The sequence below is a fragment of the Linepithema humile genome, chromosome 6 (genome assembly GCF_040581485.1).
Source record: "Linepithema humile isolate Giens D197 chromosome 6, Lhum_UNIL_v1.0, whole genome shotgun sequence".
Taxonomy (NCBI): Eukaryota; Metazoa; Arthropoda; class Insecta; order Hymenoptera; family Formicidae; genus Linepithema; species Linepithema humile.
In genome coordinates this window covers 15082554-15100233 of record NC_090133.1, presented here as the reverse complement: position 1 = coordinate 15100233, position 17680 = coordinate 15082554, and the positions used below count along the sequence as shown (strand labels likewise).

The window sequence follows — 17680 nt, the reverse complement described above, 5'->3', positions numbered from 1 at the left end:
AATCTATAAAAAAAAAAAAAAAAAAAATCAATAAAAGCAAAAAAATAAATAATATATATAATATTAAATAAAACTCAGCTTCCAATTATTCTGAAATAATACCCCAATAAATAATTTTTAAAAATGTCAGAATCAGTTTTAGCTCAAAAAAAAAAAGTAAAATACAATTAATTTTAATGAACAAAAAAATCCAATAAAAACTTTCATTAAAATTATAAATAAAAATATCTTTGATAATTCCTTTTTATTCAAACACATAAATATTTTTAGAATATGAATTTTAGGGTTAATATTTATGTATTTAAATAAAAAAAAACTATCAAAAATTTTTTTTATTTATAATTTTAATGAAAGTTTTTATTGGATTTTTTTGTTCATGAAAATTAATTGTATTTTTTTTATAAAAAGAATTTTTTTTTTGTATTTTTTTTTTTTTTTTTTTTTTTTGAGGTAAAACTGATTTTGACATTTTAAAAAATTATTTATTGGGGTATTATTCTAGAATAATTAGAAGCAGAGTTTTATTTAATATTATATATATTATTTATTTTTTTGCTTTTATTGATTTTTTTTTTTGATTATTTTATACATTTAAATCTTTTAATATAAATTCAATTATATATTATATAAATAATTATTTAATAAAAATTTTTGATTATTTAATTATTCATATAATATATTATAATATATTATAATATATTATAATATATTATTGTATATTATTAAATTTATATTAAAATATTTAAATCTATAAAAAAATTTAAAAAAAAATAAAAAAAAAAATCAATAAAAGCAAAAAAATTAATAATATATTTAATATTAAATAAAACTCTGCTTCCAATTATTCTGAAATAATACCCCAATAAATAATTTTAAAAAATGTCAGAATCAGTTTTACCTCAAAAAAAAAGTAAAATACAATTAATTTTAATGAACAAAAAAATCCAATAAAAACTTTCATTAAAATTATAAATAAAAATATCTTTGATAATTCCTTTTTATTCAAACACATAAATATTTTTGGAATATGAATTTTAGGGTTAATATTTATGTATTTAAATAAAAAAAATTATCAAAAATTTTTTTTATTTATAATTTTAATGAAAGTTTTTATTGGATTTTTTTGTTCATGAAAATTAATTGTATTTTTTTTATAAAAAAATTCTTTTTTTTTGTATTTTTTTTTTTTTTTTTTTGAGGTAAAACTGATTCTGACATTTTTAAAAATTATTTATTGGGGTATTATTCCAGAATAATTGGAAGCAGAGTTTTATTTAATATTATATATATTATTTATTTTTTTGCTTTTATTGATTTATTTTTTTGATTATTTTATAGATTTAAATCTTTTAATATAAATTCAATAATATATTATATAAATAATTATTTAATAAGAATTTTTGATTATTTAATTATTCATATAATATATTATTAAATTTATATTAAAATATTTGAATCTATAAAAAAATAAAAAAAAAAATAAAAAAAAAAATCAATAAAAGCAAAAAAATAAATAATATATATAATATTAAATAAAACTCAGCTTCCAATTATTCTGAAATAATACCCCAATAAATAATTTTTAAAATTAAATTTTACCATTAACGTATAAAAAAATAAATATCGATACCATAAAAAAATATTTGGAACCGGGATCCGTTTTACTAACAAGCAATCATTACAGCAAAACTTTTATTATTACTTCTTCTCCGATAAAACACGGAGCAATATATTTCGGACACGATATACATAAAGAAATTAATACATTATACAATAATATAAAATTATATTTAGAATATAAAGAAATTAACCATCTAAAGCCAAAAGACGAAATATATGTACCTGAACACATCAAATATTTAGATAACATATATAATATTATAGATATAAAAAAATTAATGGATAAATTAGAAACTTTGAAAGATAAATATAATAGTGACAACGACTATATAGTAGAAATTTCAGATAAAGGTCCTAGAATTTTAACATTTGACAAGTTTATAAAAAATAAAAATGAAATATTCATTTACCATTATTACAATAAAAAAATGATGAAATTAGAATCTATAAATTCTTTATATTTTTTAGGAACAAAATATTCGTTTAATAAAGATAAAGAAGGAAAATATTGTTTTGAAATGATAATTCAATCATACGAAATTATAGATAAGTACTTTAAATCTCTAAAAGTTTCAATAATTTTTGATTCATATTATACATCATCTTGTTTTACAAAAAGCAGATATTTCAATCTCGTGTACAGAATTATTAGAAATTATTATTAGAAATTAAATTTAATGAAAATTTATAATAATTTTAATAAAACATGAATAGAATATACCAACAATTTCTAGAACACGGAACTCTTCTTGGAATTAATAGCAATAATTCTGTAATTTATGAAATAAACGATTACGAATCTTATACAACATTATCTAGTGACAATATTGTACTTGAAAAAGTTACAAGAAAATTTAGAACCAATATTTTTAAACTATTTGTAGAATATTGTAAAGAACACAGTTTAATAATATCAACTTTTATAGATATTACAATGTATTCAAAAGATAATGAAGTATTACATTACAACACTATTTGCAATAACGTAAAAAATACAAAAAAATATAAATTTAAAATATCAGATTATATAAAATATAAGCATAAAATGTGTAAACTGTGTTACGATAGTGGTTACGTAATTATGGTATAATAGATAACATTTAGAAAATTATTTAATATTTATCTTTAGTTCGTTTGTGTTCATATTTGACTTTTGCTTGAAAGTATAATTAAGTACTTTTTTTTTTTTTATTATATGAAAATTTTAAATCTTTAAATCCCTCATTTATTTTTCTTAAAATCTTTACCTTATCGTCAATAATTAAAATATCTGCAATAAAATAATTATCAATATCTTTTATAATTTCAATAGTCTTGGAACACATATTATCTTCAAACTCAATTGGAATATCAAAATCTGATTTTTCTTTGCTATTACCTTCATTATTGCTGCTATCTATCAATTGATCTATTAAAGCCAATAAAGTCTCCTTTTTTATATTTGGATATAATCCAGTATTTAAACAAATTTTATCATCATCGAGTATTATATTTTTAGCTCTTATGCTTCCATCTACAGTAAGATTAGATCTTACGTTTAAATTATCTCCCGCCGTCTTAATTATATTTAAAGTAGTTTGAAGTCTGGTTTTATCTTCTTCTAACATTTATTAAAAAGAAAAAAACAAATTTTATTAAAATAAAAAAATTTAATTAATGAAAAAACTGAATTAATATCACTTCAAAATTAACAACATATCTTGATACTAATATAATTATATTAGTATTAATATAATTTATATTAATATTAATAAAAAACATATCTTCATTATAAAATAAATAATATGTATTAATATTAATACAATTGTATTAGTATTATAACAATTATTATCAAATATAACACATTTTAATGTAACTAACATTATTACTATCAAACAAATAATATATCTTAAAACAATATAACATTGCTACATGTTATTATCAAATAGACAATACACTTGTACATTAACATTATTAATAAATAATTTGACTAATAATTGATGACATACATCTTTACACTAACCAATTAAAAATATGGAACGTAATTTAGAATATATGCGTTCATGTGGAAATCCTTATATTAGAGAAAATAAGTACAATGAAAAAAATAAATCATTGGATATAATAAAGTTTCTATATACATCATTATATAGAAAAGACTACTCGATTTTAAATATTATTAAAAACAAACAAATTATAAAATATTGCAACAAATACTATAGATGCGAAAAATGTCAGGATATAAAATATGTTAAAAGATGTATATATTATCATCTTAATAATAATATTCATAAACATTATCAGCATTTTGAAAATTATTTAGACAATTATTTTAAAGGATTTTTAAAAGAGATATATCTATATTACAAAGAAGAAATTATATATACAAGTATCGATCATGTAGAATACAATTTAAGAGATAAATATGAAAAAATATTTAATGTCTACGGTGATTATGGTCACAAACAATTTAAAAAATTTATTATTGAATAATATAATTAAAAAATGTCATATAAAAAAAAATAGCAAATTGTATAAATCAAAATTTTTTAACATTTTAATGTACTGTATATTAATAGATAAATCTGATTTTAACATCATTGATTATGAAATAATTGTAAATAAATATTCTTTATTTAAAGATATCTATAAGATATCACATATACTAAATATAAAAAGAAATAGTTATAAAAACGAAAATATTAAAAAAATAACTTTTTCAAGCAATAGAATGTTAAATTATACATATAATTTTCATGGTAACGATTTAGATTATTACCATAAAAATATGATAAAATTAAACATAATGTATAGAACAAATATAGAAGATTACGCTTGTGAATATGATAATCACATAAGTGATTATTTAAATATAATAAATTCAAAATACGAGTTTAATTATTCCAATAAATTTATTAGTAACAGCCTACAAGATATAAACTTGTAATAACTTTTTATATTAACTTTTTCTAACTTATATTTTCTCTTCATACTGTTAATTATGAGAGGGGTTCAACTGCCTACATTCCCATTTGCCAACAGCTTCGTTTGCCCACAACATTTTGCCGACAGCTTCAATTGCCGACATTCCCGATTGCCTACAGAGCGATTGCCTACAAGCATTATTGCGCACATTTAAAAATTAAAAATACAAACGTACGTTTGCACACAAGATATTATTGCACACATACACATTGCACACATGACATTATTGCGCACATACACATTGCACACATGACATTATTGCGCACATACACATTGCACACATAATATTATTGCGCACATACACATTGCACACATTTAAAAATTAAAAATACAAACGTACGTTTGCACACAAGACATTATTGCACACATACAGATTGCACACATGACATTATTGCGCACATACACATTGCACACATAATATTATTGCGCACATTTGAAAATTAAAAATACAAACGTACGTTTGCACACAAGACATTATTGCACACATACAGATTGCACACATGACATTATTGCGCACATACACATTGCACACATAATATTATTGCACACATTTAAAAATAAAAAATACAAACGTACGTTTGCACACAAGACATTATTGCACACATATAGATTGCACACATGACATTATTGCGCACATACACATTGCACACATAATATTATTGCGCACATTTAATAATTAAAAATACAAACGTACGTTTGCACACAAAACATTATTGCACACATACAGATTGCACACATGACATTATTGCGCACATACACATTGCACACATAATATTATTGCGCACATACACATTGCACACATAATATTATTGCGCACATTTAATAATTAAAAATACAAACGTACGTTTGCACACAAGACATTATATTGCACACATGACTTTATTGCGCACATATACATAGCACACATGATCGTAAGGGACACACAAAATAAAGGAATCATATTAACATTTTGTACAGGATATTATTGAGCACATACACATTGCGCACATATACATTGCACACATAACCATATAGCACATATACACATTGCACACATGATTTTATTGCGCACATACACATTGCACACACGACCGTAAAGCATACACAAAATAAGAAAATCATATTAACACTTTACACACAGGATATTATTGCGCACATACACATTGCACACATGACCGTAAAAAATACGCAAAATAAGAAAATTATATTAATACTTTGTACACAGGATATTATTGCGCATATGCACATTGCACACATGACCGTATTGCGCACATACACATTGCACACATGACTTTATTGCACACATACACATTGCACACACGACTGTATTGCACGCATACACATCCCAAGGAGAACAGAAAGTCAATATGATGTCGAACTGATATTATTTTGACTTTCTGTTTTCCTTGGGATTGCACGCATGACTTTATTGCACACATACACATTGCACACAAGTATTACTCACATAAAATAGAAAAAATCACAACTTTGACATCAGGAGCGATTTAAATCTACAGAAAGAGAGAGAGAAAGAGAGAGAGGGAGGGAGGGAGGGAGGGAAAGATAGAGAGATCTATGCAACTGTTAATTCGATATCTTCTTTATTTGATTATACACATACACATTGCACAGAAAAAAAAGTAGTGTCAAATCAAATCATATTTTACATCTTAAAATGCTTGAATTTTACATGTAAATGCTTGAATTTTACATGTAAAATTATACAGTATTTATATCGTTATGGCGCGAATACGTTATATACGTTATATACGGCGCGAAAATGCTTGAATTTTACATGTAAATGCTTGAATTTTACATGTAAAATTATACAGTGTTTATATCGTTATGGCGCGAATACGTTATATACGTTATATACGGCGCGAAAATGCTTGAATTTTACATGTAAATGCTTGAATTTTACATGTAAAATTATACAGTGTTTATATCGTTATGGCGCGAATACGTTATATACGTTATATACGGCGCGAAAATGCTTAAATTTTACATTTAAATGCTTGAATTTTACATGTAAAATTATACAGTGTTTATATCGTTATGGCGCGAATACGTTATATACGTTATATACGGCGCGAAAATGCTTGAATTTTACATGTAAATGCTTGAATTTTACATGTAAAATTATACAGTATTTATATCGTTATGGCGCGAATACGTTATATACGTTATATACGGCGCGAAAATGCTTGAATTTTACATGTAAATGCTTGAATTTTACATGTAAAATTATACAGTATTTATATCGTTATGGCGCGAATACAGTAGGAATATTTTTTACGACATAGTGGACATTTATGATCTTGCAATCGTTTTTGGCACTCACTACAAATACACAAATGTCCACATGGAACAAATATGTACGCGGCAGTAGCATTCAAGCATGTGCAGCATGTACCATTGGAGCGATTGCGCTGGCTTGATGCTATTGTACTAACAGGATGAAAAGGTAAGTGATCCTCTTCTTTATCGCTTAGACCAATCGTTCCAAAATCATCTTCTGGTGTGCGAAAAATATCTTCAAAATCTATAAAATATAAATTAATTAATGATAATAACAGGCGCGTGTTTTTAAAATAAGATCCAGTCCATCGTAAAAAAGCTACAGTTAATTACCCAGCGAGAAATGACCTATCAATCGATGTCAAATCGACATCAAATCGACATCGAAATCATCGATATTACATCATATTGATGTCGATTCGACGTCAATTCGATGAGTCATTTCTCGCTGGGTATAATTATGAAAATCTTTTAATACAAATTAAGAATGCTTTAATATACACTTAATTTTTCTAATCACCGTTTCTAGTCGACCTCGATACACTTTGTACTGTAGCATCAACTTTTTTATAATCTTAAATAATTCTGCCGTCGATAAATTGAATCATTTCATTTTGTAAGTTGAACAAATGTGTGATTATGTGATTTTGAAAACACTGACAAGAAAGTCACTTTTAAGATGTAAAATATGATTATATTTATAGGCGAGATATTAATTGTAGGGAGAAAAGTGTAGGTTAAAAAGTTCACAGTCGAATCTATTCATCCAACTCTATAGAATTGACACTGATTTTCTTTGATTATTCTTCCATACTCTGGATAATCCCACAATGATTATCACATATTTTTACACTTTAAAAGTGTAGCTTTCTTGCTAACGTTTTCAAAATGATATGGTCACACATTTGTTCGACCTTCAAAGTGAAGTGATTCAATTCAGTGACAGCAGAATTGTTTGATACCTGTATAAAAAGGCTAATGCTACGATATACAATACAAAATGCACCGACGTCAATTACGTAGAAAAATTAAATATATGTTAAATTATTTTAGTTTGCAATAAAAGATTTTTATAGCCATTGTCGTATTCTTTATGGCCAATCGGATCTAACTTTAAAAATGTGTACCGTATTATGATCACAAATGGGAATATGTATACTAACCTTCATTATGCACCATCTCATTCTGATCGCTCGAAACTGCTTCTATTTCATTTTCTTCATTATGATCAGATTCGCTCGACAACACTTCTATTTGTTGACTTCCTTGTTCAGTGCTTGTGTGTCCTGAAATAATGACAATATTTATCAACATATTCATTAATAAATATAATTTTTTTAAAATGCTTTATTTTCCATTATGTCAAATTATTACATTTATAAAATCAATAATGTACAAATCTTTATGCTGTATTAATTGTTTAGATATTTATATCGGATAATAGTATATATCATAATAATCAATTCATATTTTTATTATTTCCAAAGTTAATCGTGTTTATTTTTAAAATTATATCGATTCAAATTCTTTACAATGTGATAAAATCCCGAAAAAGATAACATCAAATTGATAAAATACATATATTATTAATTAATATTATCACAGCAATGTAATTATTGTCAGTTTAAGGTAGTACTTTCCGCGACCATACCTGAGAAAATCATATTTCTTAGGAATATTTTTAAATTTTAACTGTATATTAATAAAAATAATACCTACACCTATGTAATGTGTTAGAAAAAAATTAACCGTACCGAAGCTGAGATATTTAAAGTTAAAGTTAGCACTTTTATGTAATACGTATAAAAAATGCTAACTTTAAATATCTCAACTTCGGTACGGTCAATCTTTTTCTAACTTTACAAATGCGTAGGTAGTATTTCTATTAATATGCAGTTAAAATTTAAAAATATTCCAAAGAAATATGATTTTCTCAGGTATGATCGCGGAAGTACTATACCTTAATATTTATTTCAGTTTACTATACTATATTATATAGCGAAAAATAATATGTTTTACCTGTGATTTCTTCAGTCCGTGAAAGCGTCGTAAATCTGCCGCGTCGTCCACGTCGTTTAGGAGGTCTGCCACGGTTCCTGCTTCTTGTTAGTTCGCCATCCAAAGTAAGTGTGTCCAAATGATGTGAAGTAGCTATGGAAATAATGTAAGTATATAGTCACACATAATACTCATCATATTCATTTCTAATAAAATAAATCATGTATCCATATCAATAATACATCCGATGTGGATACATTATTGATAATTCTCGATAGACATTTATTATATTGAAAAATTTCCAAATATGAATTTCCGATATGAATGCTTCATTGAAATATAAACAAATTAAGTATACTAAATCTATCAAAGTTCTTTAAAATATATAAATAAAAACAAATTAACATTGGAAGTAATAAAATTTTGTCTCGGGTACCTACCTTCAATAGAATGAGCTTCTTCGATTTGACTTATGGGTTCGAATGTTTCAGCGGCTGGAAAATAAAAATCATTTTGTATAATTTTCTTCTTTTATATGTTCTAAAATATAACTTATAAGATATATACAAATTACACATTTTTATAAGGTATACATCTATACTGTATAACAACGCTCGGAATTAGTTGCATATTTCGAGCCGATTCAGGAAACGACGCCTCCTGTTCCCCCACTACCGCCCGGCCGCTGGCGGCCGAGCCGTCGATAGCTCCTCTGGCTCAGGAGCGTTTTATATTGAAAACTAACCAATCAAAAAAAAGAAATTTTAATTCCTTTTATTCTGATTGATCAATTTTCAATCTTTAATCTTTAATCTCAATTTTCAATACATAGTCTGATCCGGGCTTTACAATCTATTGGCTAATCGTAAAAAAAGAGAGAGATAGAGTGACCATCTGAAATAAGATGCGGTTGAGTTGCCGTTACAAATGCTTCGAAACGTTCTTTCTCTCTTTCTTTCTAGTGAAAAAAAGAATGCTTCGAAGCATTTGTAGCGACCGCAGCCATGATGAGTCAATAAATGCGTTCTTTATTGCATGATTACCTTATAATCCTCGTTTTGTTATTTAGGAAAAATATTATACTAAGGACGGTATTCATAGTCATTTCTTATATTTAAGATCGTCTTAAGTCGTCGTCATCGTCATCTTAAGATACTAATATGGCTTTTTGATTGGTTCGTAGCATTTTAAGACAATATTTAAGACAATCTTAAATATAAGAACGGACTATGAATACCGGCCTAAGGCCTTGCGAGCTTACATCAGAGATCAGAGCCACTTCGATCAAATTCTCATTGAAGTAATCGACGATTAACTTACCAACAGCATTTCTGCCGAAATCCATTCGCGACAAGTTATATCAGCAGAAATGTTGTTGGTAACATTGAAAGTTAATCGTCAATTATTTTAATCAGATCTTGGTCAAAGTGGTCCTCGTGATTCCGATTGTTGTTCGCGAACGTTCTTATTGTAAAAGATCTGTTAAAAGTACTATTTTTTAAATTTTAGATTTCTTTTTTTAGGTTTCCTTTGACGGCAGTAGAAAATATTTTTCTATAACTGTATTTTAGTGATTCAATAATATACTTATATAATTGCTGTTTTAGCTTGTTATCTCTTATAAAAGACACGTGCTGCTATGGAGAAAATAACAGGTCAACGTAACAGTACGGCCATATTTCTATATGATGGGCATGTTTATCATATCGATAAACGATGCCATGGTATCTATCGCTGTGCATCGCGACGAAGTCTAAGTTGTTACGCGGTATTAGTGCGGAATCAGGATGAGACATATTTTTTGAGAACGTCACACAATCATCCAACAAACGAAACAATACTTCAAGAGATCGAAATGAAGCAAGAAATGCTGCGAATATGTCGAGAAACTATAATGAAACCAAAAGATATATTTGATATGGTATGCCGACAGTAAGTCAATGTGTTTTAAAATATTTTTGTTATTACAAAACAAATGTGTACGTAAAAATATAATATTCTAATAGCATAATAGTATTTAACCAAGAAAATTTAACCATGAGATTGATGTAAAAAGTAATTTTGATAACCTATTTTTTGTTACGAAATTTCAATTTTATATTATTTAATTACAATAAAATTAATATTAAATGATATAACGGTTCTATAGATATTTTCTAAAATAAATTTTGGTAAAGATAAAAAAACGATCTTAAATTTAGTCTCGGTAAAAAAAAGTCGTTGTGTGAGAATACGACATGTTTAATGTTTTCTGTGCCTATTTTCTTTGTTTGGATTTTATAAGGACTTAATTTTAATTATTTGTGCCCATTCGTGTATTATATGCATAAGACTACATTCCGGAATTATTATCATCATTTTTTGTTAATATTCGGCAAACAAGTAAATTTCGGATATTTTTCTACAATGGGTAAAAAACATGGTATTATTATTGTTGCTAATTTGTACAATTATTTGAAAGTAAACATAATTAAAATGCGAAAGTTTATGAAATTTTACGATGTGTTATTTTAAACAAATGGCGCCTTTATATACTATGTTTTGATTGGAATTTGGATCTTCCACTTGCACGTAAAGTATCGGAAACTTTTCGATTGCATCGAATATTATCCGGAATGATAAGATGTTTTAATAAAAATCGAAATAACATTAATCAGAAAATTTTTCGAATATTTATATAATAGCTTTTTTAATTAAGTTGTTTTTTCCGACATATATGTAATCATCTTGGCATGTATCCAACTTTATATTATGTTTATGTAAGTTTTGTGAAAAACTTTAAAAATTTCAAAACGTTTAAGCTGAAAAAAATAATGGAATAATCAAAATAAGAAAATTTTAAATTTTTTTTATTTTTAATTAAACAATCAAATAAAATAATTTGAAAAAATAAACAAATATTAGGCAATTTTATTAATACTTGCAGTATTAGATTTAATATCAAACTTTTCAACATAGATTATCTTTATTTGCGTTGCTTCTTTCTATTTTCTGCTTCTTTCTACCTTACAGGAACCCAGCAGTTGCGAAGAAGATATCTTATCGTACTATGAAAAGCTTTCTCTATAGAGAACTAATGCGTCACAGACCAGAAACACCGCAAACTATTGTTGGACTTGAGATAGCATTAATGAATTATCGGCCGATGGAACGCATTTATAAGGGCACAGTATTATCAAATAATGGCTATAGAGCAGTATTATTTACAACCAATGCCTTACTAGATGCTCTAGCAGCAGCCTCAGATATATTCATGGATGGTACATTTTCGGTAAGCAACATTCGAGATTAAAATAAAAGGTTTAAATGAAAGAACAAAGAATGAACAGAAAAGATGAAAATGTATTGAAATATATAATAGAATTCATCCTTTTGAACAGGTCGTTCCTAGAGTGCCATCCTTCATACAAGTATATAGCATTCATATCCGATTTATGGACACGGTACGTTATGCATATAAAACGTCATATATAAATTTAAATTAAATAGCTTTTGATATCCCCTTATAAATATTAATAAAACGTTTTTATATTATTTACTATTCTGCTTTCTTTCTATTAGGGTATACTTGTCCTTTTTGCATTGTGTGAAAAACGCACAATGGATGTGTATGATGCGATTTGGCAAAGAGTGAAGGAGCTCCATCCGAATGCATTGCAAGGAGTGCAGACAATCATGAGTGATTACGAACGTGCAGCGATGACAGTTGCAAGAAAGGTTTTTCCAGAAGCACGTATAACTGGTTGTTGGTTTCATTTTAATCAGGTACGTATATAGTATGTATAGTATATAGTATATATAGTATCTAAAAACAAAAACAAAATTTCATAATTTTGCGTTCTTTATATAGCTTTTTTATTGTTACACGATTTATCTGCTTGTTAAATATGATTCAATATTCTATTAAATATTACATATTACGCAGGCCATATTAAGACGCTGGAAAGCTTTAGGTTTAATGGCAGCCCCTAGAAAGATTCTTGGTTTTGCCATGACTTTGCCATTGGCACCGGTCGATGCATTTGAGGAAGGTTTAAAGATAATTCAAGATGAGGCTGATCTCATATCCACTGAGCATCCCGCTATATTAAAATTCACAGTCTATTTAAGACGTACATGGCTTCCTGCGAAAGAAAAAGTTTGCGTTTTTAATACGCCAATAAGAACGAACAATTTTGTGGAAGATTTTCATTACGTACTTTTCCACAGATTTGACGGAATACATCCTAATATTTGGCAGTTTCTTCGTATGTATTTCTTATTATCACAATAACTTTTCAACATACATTGTATAACTGTATTTCTGCAATATAATCTTTTCATCTTACAGAAAGTTTAGGTGAATTACTTATTGACCAAGAAATAAATATTGAGAGATTAGCGGAAGGGCGTAGCGTAAAGAGAGTACGCATCCGACATAACATAGTGCGCGACAAACAAATTGCGGAAGCACAAGTCAATTTGAGCTCTGGAAGGTAATTCAATATCTCTAAATGAAATTTTGCGACAGAAGAGACAAAAATATATATCAATTAAAGAAAGAAGAATAGCTTTTGCTATTAATTAATAAATATGTAATTAAAACGCTACAAAGAGCTTAAGCTGGATCTTGTTTGCTAATAATTTTAATTTATTGAACAGTACAAACGTTTCAGCCATGGGATTTGGAGATTTTCAGTGTATATATATTTAAAAAAGCAATCACAATTGATTTAAATAATGCTACGCATACATGTTCTCCGGAAGTATTATATTGTTTTGATGCTTTCTTTTGTATTCGATTTACATTTATAGTTCTATTGTTTATCCGCTGTTTTTGCAACTCGATAACGATTTGAACGTCATACTTAAAATTTTCCTTGAACTTAGTACTTGAAACAAGTTAATAAATTATTGGCATTGTCCTATGTTCCGTGTCTATCAAATTCTGTGTTTTTGTGGTCAAGTCTTGTAAAACAATGAATTTTCTTGCAAGATCATTGTTTTACAAACAAACAAACAAACGAACAAACAAAGAAAAAAAAAAACCGCACACACAGAATTTGATACACCCAAAACATAGGATGTAAATGACAATAATTTATTAAGTTATTATAAGGACTAAATTTAAGAGAAATTTTAAGTATAACGTTCAAATGGATCGTTATCGAGTTGCAAAAACAGAGAATAAACAATAAAACTAAACATGTAAATCACGAATACAGAATAAAGCATTAAAACAATATAATACTTTCGGAAAATGTATGCGTAACATTATTCAAATCAATTGTGATTCTTTATTTTAATATATATATACATTGAGAAAGGCCAAATTCCGTAGTTGAAACGTTTGTACTGTTCATTGAATTAAAATTATTAACAAACAAGATCCGACCTTAGCTGTTTGTAGCGTTTTATTACATATTTAGGAATACATATGTTCTTCAAAGTTGTATCACATTTTTATGTAATATGTTTAATGTTAAATTATTGTAATTTTCTATTTGCATAATATAATATGATATATAATAATATATTAATGTAATTTTTATTACTGTAGGCTTTCGCTGAGAGAATTTCTGCAAACACTCTGCAGGGTGTCGCAAATGCCTAAAGAGAACTTTGGTTTGTTTTAAAATTTCATGATATACACACATATATATATATATATATATATATATATATATATATATATATATATAATACTTCGTAGTATATACTTTGTAGAAGAGGGCAAAGAAAATAATATATTCTTATTGTAGCTCTACAAGACGATATTTTAGATGACACTCCAGGACATGAGGAAACAATAGATAACAATCTATTAGATGCGCATACAGGTATCGTACATATAAATATCTTATATTTTAACTTTGTCATTTTTATCGGTCATATTCCTTCTAAAGTGCGATTTTACTTTCGTTCTGTTTTTGACGTATATAATACGTCAAAATATATAAAGACAATTATATTGCTTCGTTGTTTTCGATTCATTTTAATACGTGAATAGTGTGTCTACAAGATATTGATATAGAAATTATTTTAATAGTTTATTATATTTACGTATACTTTTATGGCAGAGTAGAAAACAAACTTTTCTATATTTTTATACTCACAGTAAGATGAAAATAAAAGAAATAAATTTTTCTTCCTTACTTTTTTATTTATAATTTAGTTTTATAAATTTCTGCAAACATTTATATTCGTTGTTTACAGTGCAGAAACCTGTGTCCATATCACATACTGTTATTGAAAATCAAGAGGTTGATAGAACAGAGCCAATAATTGCAAACGTTGCATCTGACAGACATGGATTATCACGAGGTACGTTTGAAAGAATTTGAGTTAAAATTTTGCTTCTATCTTCAATTAAAATTTTCACACGTTTGTAAATTCTTAAAAGACTGCGCGCGCGCGATAGATTTAATTTAGATAGAAATTAAATCCCTTTGTATCTTGAATAGGCAATTCGAACAACAAACAATTTTTTACTTAGAGTTTAAAGAAAAGGAATTTTCGATAAAATTTAGCAAATTCTTCTAAGTATATTCAAATTATTATTTTGGAAATTCAAATTAAGCGTATTCAATATCGGATGTATCACTGACAATTTTCGATAAATATTTTCTTGAGTATTTTACTGTCTGAAAAATTTTTAAAAGATATATTATTCTATTTTATCTTATGTCATTATTTATTCGTAATAGTAAGCATGCATACAGGATGGATGATTTAAAACGAGTGTAAAGTTTCAATAAATTATTTGGAAGATTATTTCGTAAAAAAATGTCATATGAACATATAGGTTCTTTTTCTTTTTAAAATTGACATCCTTAATATTTACACAGTTGGTGCAATGCGTTCATTCAGCTCAAGGAGCACATTTTAAGTTTTTTTTCTTTTTTTTTCTTTAAATATAAAAATGTGAATTATAAATAAATGATGCATATCCTCTTGTTTTATTTTGAGTTTACAACGATTACTTTTATTAAGCATATGATTTTACTGTGACAACGCGGCAAAATTTTAAAACTTTTAATTACATAGATATTGATATATATGTATGTATAAGGTTTTGTTTATACTTTTTTTCAGAATAATCTCTCGAATAATCTGTCTAAATTTGTTACACTTGTTTTGAATCAACTTGCACACTCTGTTAACATAATTATGGAATCGAAATTGTAAAGCTTATCTATCTTATGATAAAGATCTTTTGTTTATTAATAACGAACTCTCAAATACGACTCAAATGCGCAATCTACTGTATCAGTGATTATATAAGAGAAAAAATATCACAGATTTTATATTATTAATTGACACTTATTTGCATGTGCGGTTAATTATTGACTTTATATAGAATATTTTGCAAAATAATATCTTTTCAATATTAAAAACTTATTACTATTTTCTTCCAATTGACAGCATCGGTTGTTGCTAATTCAGAGCCGGATTCAGAATTGGATATTACCAGAACCAATCTTCCACGGAGTCGTGGAAGACCTCCATGTAATCGTGGAAGACCTCCACGCAGTCGTGGCAGACCTCCACGCAGTCGTGGCAGACCTCCGAGACGCGGTCGTAATTTGCAAAGAGGTAAAATAATCTGTATTTTATAGAGCAGCGCTCGGAAATAGTTGCACATTTCGAGCCGATTCAGGAGACGACGCCTCCTGTTCCCCCACTACCACCCGGCCGCTGGCGGCCGAGCCGCCGATAGCTCTGGCGCAGGAGCGTTTTATATAAGAAATAGGCTGGGTTGTTGAGGCACCTCTCAGAAAATAGTAATATTTTCTTTGCTACATAAATAATGTTTATTTTCATTAATAATTAAATATATATATATATTATGTATTAATAAAAATAAACATTATTTATGTAGTGAAGAAAATGTTACGATTTCCTGAGAGATGCCTAAACAATTCAGCCTATTTCTAATATAAAACGCTCCTGAGCCAGAGGAGCTATCGACGGCTCGGCCGCCAGCGGCCGGGCGGTAGTGGGGGAACAGGAGGCGTCGTTTCCTGAATCGGCTCGAAATATGCAACTAATTCCGAGCGTTGTTATACAGTATAGATGTATACCTTATAAAAATGTGTAATTTGTATATATCTTATAAGTTATATTTTAGAACATATAAAAGAAGAAAATTATACAAAATGATTTTTATTTTCCAGCCGCTGAAACATTCGAACCCATAAGTCAAATCGAAGAAGCTCATTCTATTGAAGGTAGGTACCCGAGACAAAATTTTATTACTTCCAATGTTAATTTGTTTTTATTTATATATTTTAAAGAACTTTGATAGATTTAGTATACTTAATTTGTTTATATTTCAATGAAGCATTCATATCGGAAATTCATATTTGGAAATTTTTCAATATAATAAATGTCTATCGAGAATTATCAATAATGTATCCACATCGGATGTATTATTGATATGGATACATGATTTATTTTATTAGAAATGAATATGATGAGTATTATGTGTGACTATATACTTACATTATTTCCATAGCTACTTCACATCATTTGGACACACTTACTTTGGATGGCGAACTAACAAGAAGCAGGAACCGTGGCAGACCTCCTAAACGACGTGGACGACGCGGCAGATTTACGACGCTTTCACGGACTGAAGAAATCACAGGTAAAACATATTATTTTTCGCTATATAATATAGTATAGTAAACTGAAATAAATATTAAGGTATAGTACTTCCGCGATCATACCTGAGAAAATCATATTTCTTTGGAATATTTTTAAATTTTAACTGCATATTAATAGAAATACTACCTACGCATTTGTAAAGTTAGAAAAAGATTGACCGTACCGAAGTTGA

General features: G+C 27.1%; 1 protein-coding gene and 1 long non-coding RNA gene across 3 annotated transcripts; one reads left to right on the top strand and one right to left on the bottom strand.

Moving 5' to 3' along the window:
- Positions 1-6365: 6365 nt before the first annotated feature.
- Positions 6366-9540, bottom strand: LOC137000378 (uncharacterized). Its single transcript, XR_010890628.1, has 4 exons — positions 9300-9540; positions 8881-9012; positions 8025-8147; positions 6366-7105 (listed from the first exon to the last, which is right to left on the bottom strand). It is a non-coding gene; the product is annotated as an uncharacterized lncRNA (long non-coding RNA).
- A 271-nt stretch (positions 9541-9811) lies between these two features.
- LOC137000377 (uncharacterized) lies at positions 9812-13789 on the top strand. 2 transcript variants are annotated; one of them, XM_067356682.1, is made up of 5 exons: positions 9812-10780; positions 11872-12130; positions 12240-12624; positions 12785-13106; positions 13190-13789. In XM_067356682.1, exons 3-5 carry the CDS (start codon positions 12460-12462, stop codon positions 13336-13338), a joined length of 636 nt encoding a protein of 211 aa, XP_067212783.1. In that variant the 5' UTR covers positions 9812-10780; positions 11872-12130; positions 12240-12459; the 3' UTR covers positions 13339-13789. The 2 variants fall into 2 exon arrangements, with proteins under 2 accessions (XP_067212783.1, XP_067212782.1); XM_067356681.1 differs by having other exon boundaries at positions 11872-12624.
- Positions 13790-17680: the final 3891 nt, after the last annotated feature.

Bases quoted from the DNA above. Each gene is read 5' to 3' on its own strand.
- LOC137000377 (XM_067356682.1), top strand. From the start codon at position 12,460: ATGGATGTGTATGATGCGATTTGGCAAAGAGTGAAGGAGCTCCATCCG. The intron at 12,625-12,784 runs GTACGTATATAG...CATATTACGCAG, and splicing joins GTTGGTTTCATTTTAATCAG to GCCATATTAAGACGCTGGAA. The intron at 13,107-13,189 runs GTATGTATTTCT...TTCATCTTACAG, and splicing joins TAATATTTGGCAGTTTCTTC to AAAGTTTAGGTGAATTACTT.